Source organism: Hirundo rustica, chromosome 1 (genome assembly GCF_015227805.2).
Source record: "Hirundo rustica isolate bHirRus1 chromosome 1, bHirRus1.pri.v3, whole genome shotgun sequence".
NCBI lineage: Eukaryota > Metazoa > Chordata > Aves > Passeriformes > Hirundinidae > Hirundo > Hirundo rustica.
In genome coordinates this window covers 154,733,774-154,753,567 of record NC_053450.1, presented here as the reverse complement: position 1 = coordinate 154,753,567, position 19,794 = coordinate 154,733,774, and the positions used below count along the sequence as shown (strand labels likewise).

The 19,794-nt window shown below is 44.9% G+C and overlaps 1 protein-coding gene across 1 annotated transcript; it reads right to left on the bottom strand.

The window, feature by feature from the left end:
- Positions 1-116: 116 nt before the first annotated feature.
- On the bottom strand, positions 117-19,666 carry JMJD4 (jumonji domain containing 4). Its single transcript, XM_040071155.2, has 7 exons — positions 19,648-19,666; positions 16,152-16,415; positions 12,010-12,175; positions 10,722-10,847; positions 7,652-7,919; positions 4,472-4,618; positions 117-3,646 (listed from the first exon to the last, which is right to left on the bottom strand). The coding sequence occupies exons 2-7, from the start codon at positions 16,408-16,410 to the stop codon at positions 3,335-3,337; spliced, it is 1,278 nt and encodes a 425-aa protein (XP_039927089.1). The 5' UTR covers positions 16,411-16,415; positions 19,648-19,666; the 3' UTR covers positions 117-3,334.
- Positions 19,667-19,794: the final 128 nt, after the last annotated feature.

The following is a 19,794-nucleotide window of genomic DNA, read 5'->3' as shown; positions in this document are numbered from 1 at the left end:
AAAACAAAACTTCCCAAGGTTTTTTCCCGCAGGTATTCCCATTTTTTTATCCTTTAATAAATAACAGATTACTCACATTAATTAATATTTTAATATATTGATGAGAGGAAAACTGGAAGTTTGCCAGGAATTTTTATTTCAATAAAACTCTGGGAAATTTGGAAGAAAATTCCAGGCTCCGCGTGCTCCTTATTCCAATCTTTTTTTTTATTTTTGGGAATTCAGGAATTTTCTAAATGAAGGGAAAAGCGGATCCTTGATATTTTTGGGGGGAACGAAGAGAAAAATAAAAAATGCAAATTTCCTACAGGAAAAGGACATGCAAAGTGCAAGGGCGGGGGGAACTGCTAAAAATTCCAAGGAATTCTCTGGAAAACCAGGTGGATTTTCAGGTTGACGCACTCAAAACTTCTTCCCCCCCAAAAAATTCCAAGTTTTTCTCGGCTTTTCTTTCGGGAAGAATCCCGGCGAGGCGCCAAGGTCGGTAACAGTGCGCAGCCATTTTGTGCTTCCAGGTTTTTTGGTTTTTTTTTTTTTTTTCCAAGGAAAAGCGGGAGGAGGAGGGGGATGTTCCGGTGGGAATATTCCGGGTGGGAATTGTGCTGCGGAACCATGCCGGGAGGTGCCGGATCCCGTTTTTTTTTTCCTGCAGGGAATGCTGGGATAGAGGGTGGAATGGTGGGAGCGCATTCCCGTTCCTGATTTTTTTTTTTTTTTTTTTTTTTTTTTTTTGGGATGAGGCAAAGCCGGGTTTTGCCGGGAGTCGGGATGAAACGGAATCCTGAGCTGCTCGGCTTTGGAAATCCCACTCTGGAAGACACGGAATCAACATTTCCCACATCTTAGGCTTCCATGGAATTCCATGGAATTCCCTAAGAAAAAGGATGGGAAAGCCGAGCTGCAGCTGGAAGCAGGAGAGGTTTCAACAAAGCTGAGCTTAAGCACAGGGAATTTGCTTCATTCCTCTTCCAGGATTGATCCGTAGGGAATTCTCTTCCCTGAGTTCCTGCTCGCAATCCTGAAAAAAAACTGGGATTTTCCTTTGTCTGAGGTTGTTGTGTCAGTAATTCCTCCAAACCACTCTGAACTTTGGGAATGTTCTTCCTCTTTCCCAAATGTTCTCCCTCCTTCCCAAATGTTCTCCCTCCTTCCCAAATCTTTTCCCTCCTTCCCAAATGTTCTCCCTCCTTCCCAAATTTTTTCCCTCCTTCCCAAACGTTCTCCCTCCTCCCGCTGGAGTAAAGCTCTTGTTCAAGTCCTTCTCCTCCAAACCCTCTGGAAAAAAAGCTTGGAAAAGCAGGAATTCAGAGCAGGGCCGTGTCTATGGCCGACTCCAGGTGCTGGCTCCAGCTCAGGCATCCATGGAATTCCCTAAGAAAAAGGATGGGAAAGCCGAGCTGCAGCTGGAAGCAGGAGAGGTTTCAACAAAGCTCAGCTTAAGCACAGGGAATTTGCTTCATTCCTCTTCCAGGCTTGATCCGTAGGGAATTCTCTTCCCTGAGTTCCTGCTCGCAATCCTGAAAAAAAACTGGGATTTTCCTTTGTCTGAGGTGGTTTTGTCAGTAGTTCCTCCAAACCAGTCTGAACTTTGGGAATGTTCTCCCTCCTTCCCAAATCTTTTCCCTCCTTCCCAAATGTTCTCCCTCCTTCCCAAATGTTCTCCCTCCTCCCGCTGGAGTAAAGCTCTTGTTCAAGTCCTTCTCCTCCAAACCCTTTGGAAAAAAAAGCTTGGAAAAGCGGGAATTCAGAGCAGGGCTGTGTCTATGGCCGATTCCAGGTGCTGGCTCCAGCTCAGGCATCCATGGAATTCCCTAAGAAAAAGGATGGGAAAGCCGAGCTGCAGCTGGAAGCAGGAGAGGTTTCAACAAAGCTGAGCTTAAGCACAGGGAATTTGCTTCATTCCTCTTCCAGGCTTGATCCATAGGGAATTTGTTCCCTGAGTTCCTGCTCGCAATCCTGAAAAATTTTGGGATTTTCCTTTGTCTGAGGTTGTTGTGTCTGTAATTCCTCCAAACCAGTCTGAACTTTGGGAATGTTCTCCCTCTTTCCCAAATGTTCTTCCTCCTTCCCAAATCTTTTCCCTCCTTCCCAAATCTTCTCCCTCCTTCCCAAATGTTCTCCCTCCTTCCCAAATGTTCTCCCTCCTTCCCAAATGTTCTCCCTCCTTCCCAAATGTTCTCCCTCATTCCCAAATGTTCTCCCTCCTTCCCAAACGTTCTCCCTCCTTCCCAAATGTTCTCCTTCCTCCTGCTGGAGTAAAGCTCTTGTCCATGTCCGTCTCTCCCAAACCCTTTAGAAAAAAGCTTGGAAAAGCGGGAATTCAGAGCAGGGCCGTGTCTATGGCCGATTCCAGGTGCTGGCTCCAGCTCAGGCATCCATGGAATTCCCGAAGAAAAAGGATGGGAAAGCCGAGCTGCAGCTGGAAGCAGGAGAGGTTTCAACAAAGCTGAGCTTAAGCACAGGGAATTTGCTTCATTCCACTTCCAGGATTGATCCGTAGGGAATTCTCTTCCCTGAGTTCCTGCTCGCAATCCTGAAAAATTTTGGGATTTTCCTTTGTCTGAGGTGGTTTTGTCAGTAATTCCTCCAAACCACTCCGAACTTTGGGAATGTTCTCCCTCCTTCCCAAATGTTCTCCCTCCTTCCCAAATCTTCTTCATCCCCAAATGTTCTCCCTCCTTCCCAAATGTTCTCCCTCCTTCCCAAATCTTCTTCCTCCTTCCCAAACGTTCTCCCTCCTCCCGCTGGAGTAAAGCTCTTGTTCAAGTCCTTCTCCTCCAAACCCTCTGGAAAAAAAGCTTGGAAAAGTGGGAATTCAGAGCAGGGCCGTGTCTATGGCCGACTCCAGGTGCTGGCTCCAGCTCAGGCATCCATGGAATTCCCTAAGAAAAAGGATGGGAAAGCCGAGCTGCAGCTGGAAGCAGGAGAGGTTTCAACAAAGCTGAGCTTAAGCACAGGGAATTTGCTTCATTCCACTTCCAGGCTTGATCCACAGGGAATTTGTTCCCTGAGTTGCTGCTCGCAATCCTAAAAAAAACCTGGGATTTTCCTTTGTCTGAGGTTGTTTTGTCAGTAATTCCTCCAAACCAGTCTGAACTTTGGGAATGTTCTCCCTCCTTCCCAAATGTTCTCCCTCCTTCCCAAATGTTCTCCCTCCTTCCCAAATCTTCTCCCTCCTTCCCAAACGTTCTCCCTCCTTCCCAAATCTTTTCCCTCCTTCCCAAATCTTTTCCCTCCTTCCCAAACGTTCTCCCTCCTCCCGCTGGAGTAAAGCTCTTGTTCAAGTCCTTCTCCTCCAAACCCTCTGGAAAAAAAAGCCTGGAAAAGCGGGAATTCAGAGCAGGGCCGTGTCTATGGCCGACTCCAGGTGCTGGAGCAGAACCTCGGGAGGAGGAGAGAGCGAAGCCAGATCCAGCTTCCGGAAATCCTCGTTAGCGCTTAACGAGCTCAGCACCTTCACCGTCCTCTTCAGGTCGAAGACGGCGTGCAGCATTCCCAAGGTGGAGATGGCGGCCTTGGAATTGCTCTGGGACGAGGATTCCTCGTCCAGGCCCTTCTCCAGGATGGAGACGCGGTTCTCCGCGACGACTTTGAGGAAGTCGTAGAATTCCTTGTAGTCGATGCCCGTGCAGGATTTCATGATCAGCTAAAAGGGGGAGAAACGGGAATTCGAATGGGAATGACGGCGGGGTGAAAAGGGAAAAAAAAAAAATCCGGGAAAAGAATTCCCCAGTTTGGATTTTTTTATTGAGGTTGGAATTCTCTGGAATCAGAAATAATTCTGTCGGGTAATTGTCGAATTGCGATCGCCTCTGGGTCCAGAGGTTGCTTTTCCCAAATAATAATGGTGGGAATTTTCCCGAAATATTCGTTTTTGGAAGGAAATCAACCCCAAGGAGAGGGAACAGCTTCCAGAAATCAACGTGGAATTTGTCTCATCCGGAAGATTCTGGAAGGAATCCCACCCGTCCTCTCCCTCACGGAATTTTGGTTGGATTGTGGAGTTTGGTCTTTTGGATTCTTTCCCAGCTTCTCTGGGATTCCAGGAATTCCATCCCCATATTCCACTGAAATGAAGTGGGAAGCCATTCCCTGCGTCCTGTCATTCCAAACCTTATCCCAAATCCCTCTCCAGCTTCTCTGGAGCTTCTCTAAGCTTTGGAAGGGGCTCGGAGGTCTCTCCCTGGAATTTTCCCTTCTCCAGGTGAACATTCCCAGCTCTCTCGCTCCTAAAGTTTTCCACCTTTCCGACCAACATTCCAACCTGGAATTCCAGCCAATAAACGGAAGCAACTCCCAAACTTTTCCAGGCAACATTCCCCAGACTTTTATCGGGAATATTCCCCACCAAAACGAAGACGTTCCCCCAACTCCTACTTCCCTTAGAAACCGGGGGAATCCCGCTGTGAGGACTTCAGCTCCAAGAATCCCGGAATTCCGGATCCACGGAGAATCCGGGCTCGGGGCGTACCTGGCATTGGAGGTGCCAATCATCCATGGGATCTTTCCATTGGCTGATTTCCCTCTGGACGGCCGCCAGCTCATCCTGCAGGAAGCACCACATGACGGCCACGTTGCAGCCGTTCACCCAGTTGTGGTTGATGGAAATGGTGTCTTCCTGAGGGGAAAAATTTGGGATAGCACACGGATAATTAATGATTAGCCACTAATTAATTCCTTAGGAAGACTTATAGGGAATTTTGCCGCCCCAAAAATTCCCGTTCCTGAGAAAATCAAAATGTCCTTAACTCCCGAAACACTGCCATTGATGCAGCTGTGGGTGATGGAAATGGCGTCTTCCTGAGGGAAAATTTTGGGATAACACATGGATAATTAATGATTAGCCACTAATTAATTCCTTAGGAAGACTGATAGGGAATTTTGCCGCCCCAAAAATTCCCGTTCCTGAGAAAATCAAAATGTCCTTAATTCCCGAAATGCAGCCGTTGACCCAGTTGTGATTGATGGGAATGGCGTCTTCCTGAGGGAAAAATTTGGGATAGCACACGGATAATTAATGATTAGCCACTAATTAATTCCTTAGGAAGACTGATAGGGAATTTTGCCGCCCCAAAAATTCCCGTTCCTGAGAAAATCAAAATGTCCTTAACTCCCGAAACACTGCCATTGATGCAGCTGTGGGTGATGGAAATGGCGTCTTCCTGAGGGGGAGAAAAATTTGGGATAGCACATGGATAATTAATGATTTGCAACTAATTAATTTATTAGGAATGATATTATGGAATCTGCCGCTCCAAAATTCCCATTCCCAATGACCCCAAAATGTCCCTAATTCCCGAAATGCAGCCGTTGACCCAGTTGTGGTTGATGGAAATGGTGTCTTCCTGAGGGAAAAATTTGGGATAGCACATGGATAATTAATGATTAGCCATTAATTAATTTATTAGGAATGATATTATGGAATTTGCCGCTCCAAAATTCCTATTCCTGAGAAGGGAAAGGCTTTCCTGGCATCAAAATCCTGGAAAATTCCTTCTTTAGAAATCCCAAATGTCCCTAATTCCCAAAATGCAGCCGTTGATGCAGCTGTGGGTGACGGAAAAGGCGTCTTCCTGAGGGAAAATTTTGGGATAACACATGGATAATTAATGATTAGCCACTAATTAATTCCTTAGGAATGATATTATGGAATCTGCTGCTCCAAAATTCACGTTCCTGAGAAAATCAAAATGTCCTTAATTCCCGAAATGCAGCCGTTGACCCAGTTGTGATTGATGGAAATGGCGTCTTCCTGAGGGAAAAATTTGGGATAGGACACGGATAATTAATGATTAGCCATGAATTAATTTATTAGGAATGATATTATGGAATTTGCCGCTCCAAAATTCTCATTCCCAAGGACCCCAAAATATCCCTAATTCCCGAAATGCAGCTGTTGACCCAGTTGTGATTGATGGAAATGGTGTCTTCCTGAGGGGAAAATTTGGGATAGCACACGGATAATTAATGATTAGCCACTAATTAATTCCTTAGGAATGATATTATGGAATTTGCCGCTCCAAAATTCCTATTCCTGAGAAGGGAAAGGCTTTCCTGGCATCAAAATCCTGGAAAATTCCTTCTCTAGAAATCCCAAATGTCCCTAATTCCCAAAATGCAGCCGTTGACCCAGTTGTGGTTGATGAAAATGGTGTTTTCCTTAGGGAAAAATTTGGGATAACACATGGATAATTAATGATTAGCCACAAATTAATTTATTAGGAATGATATTATGGAATCTGCCGCTCCAAAAATTCCCATTCCTGTGAAAATCAAAATGTCCTTAATTCCCGAAATGAAGCTGTTGATGCAGTTGTGATTGATGGAAATGGTGTCTTCCTGAGGGAAAAATTTGGGATAGCACACGGATAATTAATGACTAGCCACTAATTAATTTCTTAGGAATGATATTATGGAATTTTCCGCTCCAAAATTCCTATTCCTGAGGAGGGAAAGGCTTTCCTGGCATCAAAATCCTGGAAAATTCCTTCTCTAGAAATCCCAAATGTCCCTAACTCCCAAAATGCAGCCGTTGATGCAGCTGTGGGTGACGGAAAAGGCGTCTTCCTGAGGGAAAATTTTGGGATAACACATGGATAATTAATGATTAGCCACTAATTAATTCCTTAGGAATGATATTATGGAATCTGCCGCTCCAAAAATTCACGTTCCTGAGAAAATCAAAATGTCCTTAACTCCCGAAACACTGCCATTGATGCAGCTGTGGGTGATGGAAATGGCGTCTTCCTGAGGGAAAATTCTGGGATAACACATGGATAATTAATGATTAGCAACTAATTAATTTATTAGGAATGATGATATGGAATTTGCTGCTCCAAAATCCCTACTCTTGAGAAAGCAAAGGCTTCCCTGGACTCGAAATCCTGGAAAACTCCTTTTCCCATGTCTCTGAACAACCCAAAATATCCCTGATTCCCAAAATCCAAACGATGCCAGAAGGCGACAGGAATTTTGGGATGGAATCCTACGGAATCGTTTGTTAATTGGCCATGATTCAATTAAAATCCCCAGGATTAACAAACCCGCCGTGGCTCTGGCTCCTCCAGGATCCCATTCCTGAGGGACTAGAAGCATTTCCTAAGAAAAAGCAGGAAAAGGGGATGCAGGCGGCTTTTCCCATGGAATATTCTCTGAAGTCCCGGTGCCCCAAGGAGCTTTTGATGGTTTTAACATCCCAGAATTCCAGCATGATTTGGGATGGAAGGGATTTTAAGGATCATCCCATTCCATGGGCAGGGACACTTCCCGCTATCCCAGGGTGCTCCAAGATGGAATTCCTCTTTCCTGGGAAGGATTTCCATCCTTTCCTCTTTCTTTTTCCCAGGATCTTGCTCCCCCTCACCCCAGATCTATGCCATGGAATTCCTGGAATGGTTTGGATGGGAAAGGACCTGAAGGATCATCCCATTCCCACTCTCCCACGGCGCTCCAAACCTCATCCAAACCATCCTTGGACACTTCCAAGGATGGAACTTCTCCGGGAAAACCATTCCAAAGCCTCAAATCCTTCCCAACGTCACCTGGGAGAAGGGATCCACCTTTTTCCCCGGAAATCCCCACTTCCAATCCTAACAAAATCTTTTGGCATCCCAATTCCAAGAGAATTCCCGGCGGGATGCGTTTCCCTCACCAGGTTATGAACCTGGTGGTGCCATCCGCTGGGAACGAAGACGATCTCTCCGGCTTCCTGGAGGATTTCCAGAGGGGCTTGGCTCCGGCTGAAACGCGGATAAATCCTCTCATCCCGAAGTTCCGGAGCCGTCACGTCGAAGGGGAGATTCCCGTGGCAATCCTTCAGGAATTCCTCCTGTCCCGCGGGATACAGGAGCCATCTCTTCCGGCCACAGACGTTGGCCGACCAGCTGTAAGAGCGGAAGACGTCGGCGTGGAACGGCGTCCTGGGAAAAAAGAAAACAGGGATGGATGGGAGGGAACAATCCTGAAAAAATTCCAGTGGGGGGGGATTGGAGTCGTCGAGAAGCTGAGGCGCCGGTCCCGAAATTCCAGGAGGGATTTTGGTTGGGTTATGGGGTTTTGGCTATTCAGAGGCCATTGTATGGATACTGATCCCAAAATTCCATGAGGAATTTCATTTGGGTTGTGGAGTTTTGGCTATTCAGAGGCCATTGTATGGATACTGATCCCAAAATTCCATGAGGAATTTTGGTTGGATTATGGAATTTTGGCTATTAAAAGGTCTTTATGTAGATACAGATCCAAAATTCTTCATGGAATTTAATTTGGGTTATGGAGTTCTGGCTATTCAGAGTCCATTGTACGGATACTGATCCCAAAATTCCATGAGGAATTTTGGCTGGATTATGGAATTTTGGCTATTAAAAGGTCTTTACGTAGATACTGATCCCCAAATTCCATGAGGAATTTCAGATGGATTATGGAGTTTTGGCTATTCAGAGGCCATTGTATGGATACTGATCCCAAAATTCCTCATGGAATTTCAGATGGATTATGGAGTTTTGGCTATTCAAAATGCATTATATGGATACTGATCCCAAAATTCCTCATGGAATTTCATTTGGGTTATGGAGTTTTGGCTATTCCGAGTCCATTGTATGGATACTGATCCCAAAATTCCATGAGGAATTTTGGTTGGATTATGGAATTTTGGCTATTAAATGCTCTTTATCTAGATACTGATCCCAAAATTCCTCATGGTTGAATTATGGAATTTTGGCTATTAAAAGGTCTTTATGTAGATACTGATCCCCAAATTCCATGAGGAATTTCAGATGGATTATGGAGTTTTGGCTATTCAGAGGCCATTGTATGGACATTGATCCCCAAATTCCATGAGGAATTTTGCTTGGATTATGGAATTTCGGCTATTAAATGCTCTTTATCTAGATACTGATCCCAAAATTCCTCATGGTTGAATTATGGAATTTTGGCTATTAAAAGGATTTTATGTAGATAATGATCCCCAAATTCCATGAGGAATTTCAGATGGATTATGGAGTTTTGGCTATTCAGAGGCCATTGTATGGACACTGATCCCCAAATTCCATGAGGAATTTCAGATGGATTATGGAGTTTTGGCTATTCAAAATGCATTATATGGATACTGATCCCAAAATTCCTCATGGAATTTCATTTGGGTTATGGAGTTTTGGCTATTCAGAGGCCATTGTATGGACACTGATCCCAAAATTCCATGAGGAATTTTAGTTGGATTATGGAATTTTGGCTATTAAAAGGTCTTTATGTAGATACAGATCCAAAATTCTTCATGGAATTTAATTTGGGTTATGGAGTTTTGGCTATTCAGAGGCCATTGTATGGATACTGATCCCAAAATTCCTCATGGAATTTCAGATGGATTATGGAGTTTTGGCTATTCAAAATGCATTATATGGATACTGATCCCAAAATTCCTCATGGAATTTCATTTGGGTTATGGAGTTTTGGCTATTCAGAGTCCATTGTATGGATACTGATCCCAAAATTCCATGAGGAATTTTTGGTTGGATTATGGAATTTTATCTTGTAAAAAGCCAGTGTATCCATACCAATGGCAAAATTCCTCATGGCTGAATTATGGAATTTTGGCTATTAAAAGGTCTTTATGTAGATACTGATCCCCAAATTCCATGAGGAATTTCATTTGGGTTATGGAGTTTTGGCTATTCAGAGGCCATTGTATGGACACTGATCCCAAAATTCCATGAGGAATTTTGCTTGGATTATGGAATTTCGGCTATTAAATGCTCTTTATCTAGATACTGATCCCAAAATTCCTCATGGTTGGATTATGGAATTTCGTCTTCTACAAAGCCATTGTATCCATACCAATTCCAAAATTTCTCATGGAATCTTGGCTGGATGATGGACTTTTGGCTAATATGGGTCTTTATATAGATACTGATCCCAAAATTCCTCATGGAATTTCAGATGGATTATGGAGTTTCGGCTATTCAAAGTCCTCTATATGGATACTGATCCCAAAATTCCATGAGGAATTTTGGCTGGATTATGGAATTTTATCTTGCAAAAAGCCATCGTATCCATACCAATTCCAAAATTCCTCATGGAATCTTGGTTGGATTATGGAATTTTGGCTATTAAAAGGTCTTTATGTAGATACTGATCCCAGAATTCTTCATGGAATTTCATTTGGGTTATGGAGTTTCAGCTATTCAAAATCCATTGTATGGATACTGATCCCAAAATTCCATGAGGAATTTAATTTGGCCTTTATATAGATACTGATCCCAAAATTCCTCATGGAATTCCGATTGGATTATGAAATTTGCATCCTTCAAAACCCGCTGTATCCGTACTGATCCCAAAATTCCTCATGGAATTCTGGCTGGATAATGGTTTTACATCCTCTGTGCTCCTCCTCTTGAATTTATCCCCAAAAATTCCTCGAGGGCAGGGAATTCTGATCCCAACACCCCAAACTCAACTTCCGAACCAACGCCGGGCTGGAATTTTCACCTGGAAAACACCGGAGTTATCCAGGCTGCTGCACATTCCAAGTCCCTGATCCCAAGGGAATTTCTCCTCTAATCTCCCGGAGAATTCTTTTGGGGATTTTTTGGGGGGGGCACAATTTGGGGTTTTCCCTTTTCCCTCCCATCCGGATCCAACCGGAACCAGACCTGCCCGGTTATCCTGAGGGATAATTCCCTGGGATATTCAACCGGAAAAGGGATTTTTTTTTGGGATGAGAGCCTTACCAGGATCCCTTGGGCCCCATGTAGACGAACCGGAAATCATCCACGGCCACGGCATCCCAATATTCGTTGAGCCAATCCGAGGAAAAATACACGGGAGTGGTGTAAACATCCTGCTCCGGGAAATCTCTGGAAAACACAAACGCTTGGAAAATGGGATGGGATCGTCCCCAAATCCAGTGGGGAAAGCAAGGTGGATCCTTTAGGATGGAATTCCAGTGGAATTCCAGTTGAAGGAGAGGCTCATCCCAGGTTTTCGCTATCCCAGGTTGTTCCAAGCCGGTCTTGGCCGTTTCCACGGCTTCTCTGGGAATTCCAGCCCAGCCCCTTCTCCATTCCCGCAGGGAAAATTCCTTCCCAAGGTTCTTTTCCAGCTGGAGATGGAAAAGCAGAGCTGGGGGAAGGGAGTGGGAATATTCCCAGAAAAACCAATGGATACTGAAAGATCCCAAATCCGACATGTCCATGGAATAATCCCAATTCCAATCCCAATTCCAATCCCAATTTGAATGTTTCCCAAGGTTTGACTGTAGGAGGTGTTCCAGTCCCATTTTCCATAGGGAGAAAACATGGAATGTTTTCCATGGAATGTTTTCCATGGAATGGTTTGGGTGGGAAGGATCTCCTTAGGGATCATCCCAATCCATGGCCAAGGACACTTCCCAAGATCCCAGGTGGATCCAACATTTCCTTGGACACTTCCAGGGATCCAGGGACAGCTTCTCTGGGAATTCCATCCCAGCCCCTCCCAGCCAGGAATTCCTTCCCACATTGATTTTCAATGGATCTTGAGCTTGGAATGAGGCTCAGGGAATGACATCGGCCTGGAATCTCGGGGATTTTAGGAATTCCAAGGCTTTGGAATCCCTCAGGGAATGCTGGGATATTTTTCCGATGCTGAGCTCGCCTGCTTTGCCTCGAAACCCCCACGGGAACAACAATCAGGGAATCATGGAATTTTTGGCCTTGGATGGGATCCTGAAGAACATCCGTTTCCCACCCCGTGCCGGGGACGCTTCCCGCTATCCCAGGCTTCTCCAAGCTGGCCTTGGACATCTCCAGGGACGCAGCAGCTCCTCTGGGAATTCCAACCCAGGCAGGAATTCCAACCCAGGCAGGAATTCCCATCAAAATGAAGCGGGAAGCCATTCCCCGTGTCCTATCATTCCTTATCCCAAATCCCTCTCCAGCTTTTCTGGAGCTCCTTTAGGCTCTGGAAGGGGGCTCTGAGGATTCCTTGGATCCTCAGGGGAACATTCCCAACGCTGGAATTTCGGGAATGAGCCCTGACCTGCTCAGGTGCCAGTCCTTGAGGTAGAGGCAGCCGCGGGAGGAGCGGTGGCCGTTGCCGATGTATTCCCGCCAATATTCCAGGAATTCCTTGAAGGGCAGCCGCTCCTTGGGGTTGGAGTTGTATTCCCGGACGTCGCAATTGGCCACGGGCACCACGGCTTCTCCTGGAACGACAAATCCCTCGGGAATTCACCTCCAGGAGCCGGGAGGAGTCAGCGGCAAATCGCCTCGCTCGAGGTCGTCCCTTGGGAGTTGCGGGCTCGGGATATTCCAAAGGAAAATCCGGAGTTGGGTCATTTCCAGTTCTGGGCTCGGGATATTCCAAAGGAAAATCCGGAGTTGGGTCATTTCCAGTTCCAGGCTCGGGATATTCCAAAGGAAAATCCGGAGTTGGGTCATTTCCAGTTCCGGGCTCGGGATATTCCAAAGGAAAATCCGGAGCTGGTTCACTTCCAGTTCCAGGCTCAGGATATTCCAAAGGAAAATCCGGAGCTGGGTCATTTCCAGTTCCAGGCTCGGGATATTCCAAAGGAAAATCCGGAGTTGGGTTATTTTCAGTTCCAGGCTCAGGATATTCCAAAGGAAAATCCGGAGTTGGGTCATTTCCAGTTCCGGGCTCGGGATATTCCAGAGGAAAATCCGGAGTTGGGTCATTTCCAGTTCCAGGCTCGGGATATTCCAAAGGAAAATCCGGAGCTGGGTCATTTCCAGTTCCGGGCTCGGGATATTCCAGAGGAAAATCCGGAGTTGGGTCATTTCCAGTTCCGGGCTCGGGATACTCCAAAGGAAAATCCGGAATTGGGTCATTTCCAGTTCTGGGCTTGGGATATTCCAAAGGAAAATCCGGAGTTGGGTCATTTCCAGTTCCGGGCTCAGGATATTCCAAAGGAAAATCCGGAGCTGGTTCACTTCCAGTTCCAGGCTCAGGATATTCCAAAGGAAAATCCGGAGTTGGGTCATTTCCAGTTCCGGGCTCGGGATATTCCAAAGGAAAATCCGGAGCTGGGTCATTTCCAGTTCCAGGCTCGGGATATTCCAAAGGAAAATCCGGAGTTGGGTCATTTCCAGTTCCGGGTCGGGATATTCCAAAGGAAAATCCGGAGCTGGTTCACTTCCAGTTCCAGGCTCAGGATATTCCAAAGGAAAATCCGGAGCTGGTTCACTTCCAGTTCCAGGCTCAGGATATTCCAAAGGAAAATCCGGAGCTGGTTCACTTCCAGTTCCAGGCTCGGGATATTCCAGAGGAAAATCCGGAGTTGGGTCATTTCCAGTTCCAGGCTCAGGATATTCCAAAGGAAAATCCGGAGCTGGTTCACTTCCAGTTCCAGGCTCAGGATATTCCAAAGGAAAATCCGGAGTTGGGTCATTTCCAGTTCCAGGCTCAGGATATTCCAAAGGAAAATCCGGAGTTGGGTTATTTCCAGTTCCGGGCTCGGGATATTCCAAAGGAAAATCCAGAGCTGGGTCATTTCCAGTTCTGGGCTCGGGATATTCCAAAGGAAAATCCGGAGCTGGGTCATTTCCAGTTCCGGGCTCGGGATATTCCAAAGGAAAATCCGGAGTTGGGTCATTTCCAGTTCCGGGCTCGGGATATTCCAAAGGAAAATCCGGAGTTGGGTCATTTCCAGTTCCGGGCTCGGGATATTCCAGAGGAAAATCCGGAGTTGGGTCATTTCCAGTTCCAGGCTCGGGATATTCCAAAGGAAAATCCGGAGCTGGGTCATTTCCAGTTCCGGGCTCGGGATATTCCAGAGGAAAATCCGGAGTTGGGTCATTTCCAGTTCCGGGCTCGGGATACTCCAAAGGAAAATCCGGAATTGGGTCATTTCCAGTTCTGGGCTTGGGATATTCCAAAGGAAAATCCGGAGTTGGGTCATTTCCAGTTCCGGGCTCAGGATATTCCAAAGGAAAATCCGGAGCTGGTTCACTTCCAGTTCCAGGCTCAGGATATTCCAAAGGAAAATCCGGAGTTGGGTCATTTCCAGTTCCGGGCTCGGGATATTCCAAAGGAAAATCCGGAGCTGGGTCATTTCCAGTTCCAGGCTCGGGATATTCCAAAGGAAAATCCGGAGTTGGGTCATTTCCAGTTCCGGGTCGGGATATTCCAAAGGAAAATCCGGAGCTGGGTCATTTCCAGTTCCAGGCTCTGGATATTCCAAAGGAAAATCCAGAGCTGGTTCACTTCCAGTTCTGGGCTCGGGATATTCCAAAGGAAAATCCGGAGTTGGGTCATTTCCAGTTCCAGGCTCGGGATATTCCAAAGGAAAATCCGGAGCTGGGTCATTTCCAGTTCCAGGCTCGGGATATTCCAAAGGAAAATCCGGAGTTGGGTCATTTCCAGTTCTGGGCTCGGGATATTCCAAAGGAAAATCCGGAGTTGGGTCATTTCCAGCGACCTGAATTTTCCAGCTCTTTGTTCCACACGCTGCAGATTTTCCGGGATTTTCTTTGCCGTGACCTGAATTTCCCAGTTTTTTTTTTTTATCTCTTTAAAGGGAATTTTCCTCTAAAATCCCATTAGCGAGTGAGGATTTAACATCAGAATTAATCAATTTTATTCAGGATTAATTAAAGTTACAATTTAGGCTTTAGCGTCTTTAATGTTTAATATATTTATTTCAATATGGATTTCAATACGTATTTTAATATGTTAATAAAAACAGTTTAATTAGTCAGGGATTCACTGATTATAATTAATATTTGCAAAAAAGAGTTCAAATTACAAACGCTTTAATATTAATTATATTTTATATTTCTTATTTTCCTATTAATTTCTTTTTTATTAATGATTTTCCGGGATTTTCTCTGCCGTGACCTGAATTTCCCAGGTTCTTTTTTATCTCTTTAAAGGGAATTTTCCTCTAAAATCCCATTAGCGAGTGAGGATTTAACATCAGAATTAATTAATTTTATTTAGGATTAATTAAAGTTACAATTTAGGCTTTAGTGTCTTTAATGTTTAAAATATTTATTTCAATATGTATTTCAATACATATTTAATTATGTTAATAAATATTGTTCTATTAATCAGGGATTCACTGATTGCAATTAACATTTGCAAAAAAGAGTTCAAATTACAAACACTTTAATTATATTTTATATTTCTTATTTTCCCATTAATTGCTTTTTTATTAATGATTTTCCTGATTTTCTTTCCCACGACTTGAATTTCCCAGGTTGTTTTTTTCCTTTATCTTTTTTTTTTTTAAAGCTTGGAATTCAGGAATTTTTTTTGTGTTTTTATCCCTAAAATTCCATCCTAAAAAAAATCTCCATCCTTTAGGATTTGGAAAAAATATCCAGGATTTACCAAACTCCTGCAGGAAATGCTCAAAGCTGAGTTTTTAATGGAAAAAAGAATCCATGGATCAATTTCAGAAAAAAACTTGGAATTCCTTTTTTTTTTTTTTTTTTTTTTTTTTTTTTTCTTTTCTTTTTAAATTTTAAAGCTTTTTTCCCTAAAATTCCATTCTTTTGGATCTGGAAAAAAATTCCTGGATTTACCAAACTCCTGCAGGAGATGCTCAAAGTTGGGTTTTCCATGGAAAAAAGAAAAAAAAATCCATGGATCAATTTCAGAAAAAAACTTGGAATTCCTTTTTTTTTTTTTTTCTTCTTTTATTTTTAGTGCTTTTTCCCCCTAAAATTCCCTTTAGGATGTGGAGAACTTTCCCGGAATTCTGCCTCTTTTTGTGCTTTTATCCCTAAAATTCCATCCTAAAAATCTCCACCCTTTAGGATTAGGAAAAAAAAAAAATTCCAGGATTTACCCAACTCCTTCAGGAGATGCTCGAAGTTGGATTTTCCACGGAGAAAAAAAAAAATCCATGGATTAATTTCAGAAAAAAACTTGGAATTATTATTTTTTTTTTTTTTAATTTTCAATGCTTTTTTCCCCTAAAATTCCATTCTTTCGGATCTGGAAAAAAATTCCAGGATTTACCAAACTCCTGCAGGAGATGCTCGAAGTTGGGTTTTCCATGGAAAAAAAAAAAAAAATTCCATGGATCAATTTCAGAAAAAAACTTGGAATTCCTTTTTAATTTTTTTTTTTTTTTTTTTTTATTATTATTATTTTTAGTGCTTTTTCCCCTAAAATTCCATCCTTTCGGATCTGGAAAAAAAATTTCCCGGACTCACCGAACTCCTTCAGGAGATGCTCAAAGTTGGGTTTCCCATCCGGCGTCACCCAGGTTTTCCTGCTGCCCCAATCCTGGGTGAACTTGGCCGAGAAGATGCAGGGATGGTTGGGAAGGAGATAATCCCGGAAAAAATCGGAATAAGTGAAGGAATCGACTCTGTCGATAAAATCCACGTGGCCCCCGGGAAGAGAGGCTGGAGAAGGATTCCCCGGATCCCGGAAAAAAGCGGTGGAACGGGCGAAGGTTGCTCTGTCCATAAAGGCTGAGGGTGGGGCGGGGAAAAACAACAACAGCAAAAAAATTCCCGAGGAAGTTTGGATTAAAAAAAAAAAAAAAGGAAAAAAAAGATGAAAAAATAAAATAAAATAAAATAAAATAAAATAAAATAAAATAAAATAAAATAAAATGAACAGAACTCGCTGGAAATGGGAGGGGAGCTGCGGGAAATCACGGGGAAATCAGGAGTTGTTTCGGGATAATTCGGAGTTTTCCCATGGTTTTTCCAGAGATCGCTCTTGTGGATGTTTTTCCCTCTTGGCCGGAGCTGGTCCCGTCCTAAAAGGGCAGGAGAAGAAAATTGCGGTGGGATGTTCCCGAGAAATTAATGGATGGCGGGAGGGGAGGGGTTAAAAAAATTCCCGAAATATTTGGGGAATTGTCTCCTGCTCCGGGATCGTCCCTTTGTTCCGAGGGCTGGCGCCTTCCAACAGAGTTTTTTCCCGTGGATTTGGAGCAATGGAGGGAGAAAAATAGGGAAAAAGAAACGGGGAAAAAAAGGAAAAAAAAAATTAAAAAAAGGAGGGAAGAGTGAGTGGAGAGGGAATAAAGCAAAGAGGCTGCAGGGATGGGAATTTGGGAGACACCGAGGGACAAAAGGGATTGAGGGACATCCAGGAGGGAATTCTCCCCTCACGGAGCTCCGAGGGATTAAAGGATTTCCAGGAGGGAATTCCTCCCTCAGAGATCTACAAGGGAATATCAGAATTAAGGGACATCCAGGAGGGAATTCTCCCCTCAAGGAGCTCCGAGGGATTAAAGGATTTTCAGGTGGGAATTCCTCCTTCAGATTTCCAATGGAACACCGGGATTAAAGGATTTTCATGTGGGAATTCCCTCCTCGGAGATCTCCAAGGGAACATCGGGATTAAAGGATTTACAGGAGGGAATTCCTCCCTCTGATCTTGAAGGGAACATCAGGATTAAAGGATTTCCAGGAGAGAATTCTCCCCTCATGGAGCTCCAAGGGAACATCAGGATTAAAGGATTTACAGGAGGGAATTCCTCCCTCACAGAGCTCCAAGGGAACACCGGGATTAAAGGATTTCCAGGAGGGAATTCCACCCTCAGTGATGTCCAAGGGAATATTGGAATTAAGGGACATCCATGAGGGAATTCCTCCCTTAGAGCTCCAAGGAAAAATTGGGATTAAAGTATTCCTGTAAAGGAATTCCTCCCTTAGAGATCTCCAAGGGAACTTCGGGAACAGAGGATTTCCATGAGGGAATTCTTCCCTCCCATCTCAAAGGGAACACCGGCATTAAAGGATTTCCATGAAGGAATTCCTCTCTTAGAGATCTCCAAGGGAACACTGGGAATAGAGGATTTCCAGGAGGGAATCCCTCCCTCAGATTTCCAAAGGAACATCAGGATTAAAGGATTTTCATGAAGGAATTCCTCCCTCAGTGATCTCCAAGGGAATATCGGAATTAAGGGACATCCAGGAGGGAATTCCTCCCTCAGATGCCCAAGAGAACACCGGGATTAAAGGATTTTCAGGAGGGAATTCCCCCCTCAGACATCTCCAAGGGAACACCGGGATTAAAGGAGAAACAATGGGAATGATTCCACTGATGGATGGATGGAAAAGAAGAAATTTGCCTTTACAACTGTAGGTTTGTTTGTAAATGAAATTGGACATCGAAAGATGAAAGCAACAACGGGGGAAAACCCATAAATCCCGTAAGAATTAAAAATTAGGGGGGGGTTATACATTAAATGGGGAATCTGAGGCATTTTGGGAAGTCTGTGCCTCTCAAGTACCTCAGGCAACGGGGAAAGAGAGAGGGAAATGCGGCCGGGAAATTGGGATAAAAAGGAGGCAGCGTCCTCTGAAAAACCGAGAGCGCCCAGGGGAAATGTCCATGGCCTCTCGCTTTATTGGAATAAAGGGAAAGGACTGCTCTGTCTCCTCTGTGGACATAAACCTCTGGTGTGCGTGGGATAATTTTCATAACACCGGGATTAAAGGATTTCCAGGAGGGAATTCCTCCCTCAGAGATCTCCAAGGGAATATCGGAATCCATGAGGGAATTCCTCCCTTAGAGCTCCAAGGGACCACCGGGATTAAAGGATTTTCATGAAGGATTTCCTCCCTTAGAGGTCTCCAAGGGAACACCAGGATACAGCAGTGAGATTGAAGGATTTCCAGGGAGGAATTTCTCCCTCAAAGAGCTCCAAGGGAACACCGGGATTAAAGGATTTTCATGAAGGAATTCCTCCCTTAGAGATCTCCAAGGGAACACTGGGAATAGAGGATTTCCAGGAGGGAATTCCTCCCTCAGATTTCCGAGGGAACACGAGGATTAAAGGATTTCTATGTGGGAATTCCTCCCTCAGAGAACTCCAAGGGAACAGTGGGATTAAAGGATTTTCATGAAGGAATTCCTTCCTCAGATTTCCAAAGGAACATCAGGATTAAAGGATTTCCAGGAGGGAATTCCACCCTCAGAGATCAGCAAGGGAACTTCGGGATTAAAGGATTTCCAGGAGGGATTTCCTCCCTCAGATGCCCAAGAGAACACCGGAATTAAAGGATTTCCAGGAGGGAATTCCACCCTCAGATCCCCAAGGGAACACCGGGATTAAAGGATTTCCATGAAGGAATTCCTCCCTTAGAGATCTCCAAGGGAACACTGGGAATAGAGGATTTCCAGGAGGGAATTCCTCCCTCAGATTTCCAAGGGAACACCAGGATTAAAGGATTTCCACGAGGGAATTCCTCCCTCAAATCTCCAAGGGAATATCGGAATTAAGGGACATCCAGGAGGGAATTCCTCCCTTAGAGCTTCAATGGAACACCGGGATTAAAGGATTTTCATGAAGGAATTCCTCCCTTAGAGATCTCCAAGGGAACACCAGGATACAGCAGTGAGATTGAAGGATTTCCAGGAGGGAATTCCTCCCTCAGAGATCTCCAAGGGAACACCGGGATTAAAGGATTTTCATGAAGGAATTTCTCCCTTAGAGATCTCCAAGGGAACACCAGGATATAGCAGTGAGATTAAAGGATTTCCAGGAGAGAATTCCTCCCTTAGAGATCTCCAGGGGAACTCCGCGATTCAGGGAATTCCCCTCAGGGAGGTCCCCGGTGTAGGGGCGGGGAGGACCCGGACACCACAGGCCGTCGCACACCACATCCCCGCATCGCTCTCCCGTTCCCCCGTCACCCTGGCCGCCCGCAGGAACCGGCAGCGCCCCGAGGGAGCCACACTCACCCCCGGCCCCCGCGGGGCAGCCCCGCGGCTCGAATGGCGGCGGCGACACCGAGAGGCTATGGCGGACACCGCCGGAACCTCTGCCTCGGGCGGGTGGGGGCCGGGGGGGAGGACAAAAGGAGAGCGCATCGGCTTGGAGCTCAGCCA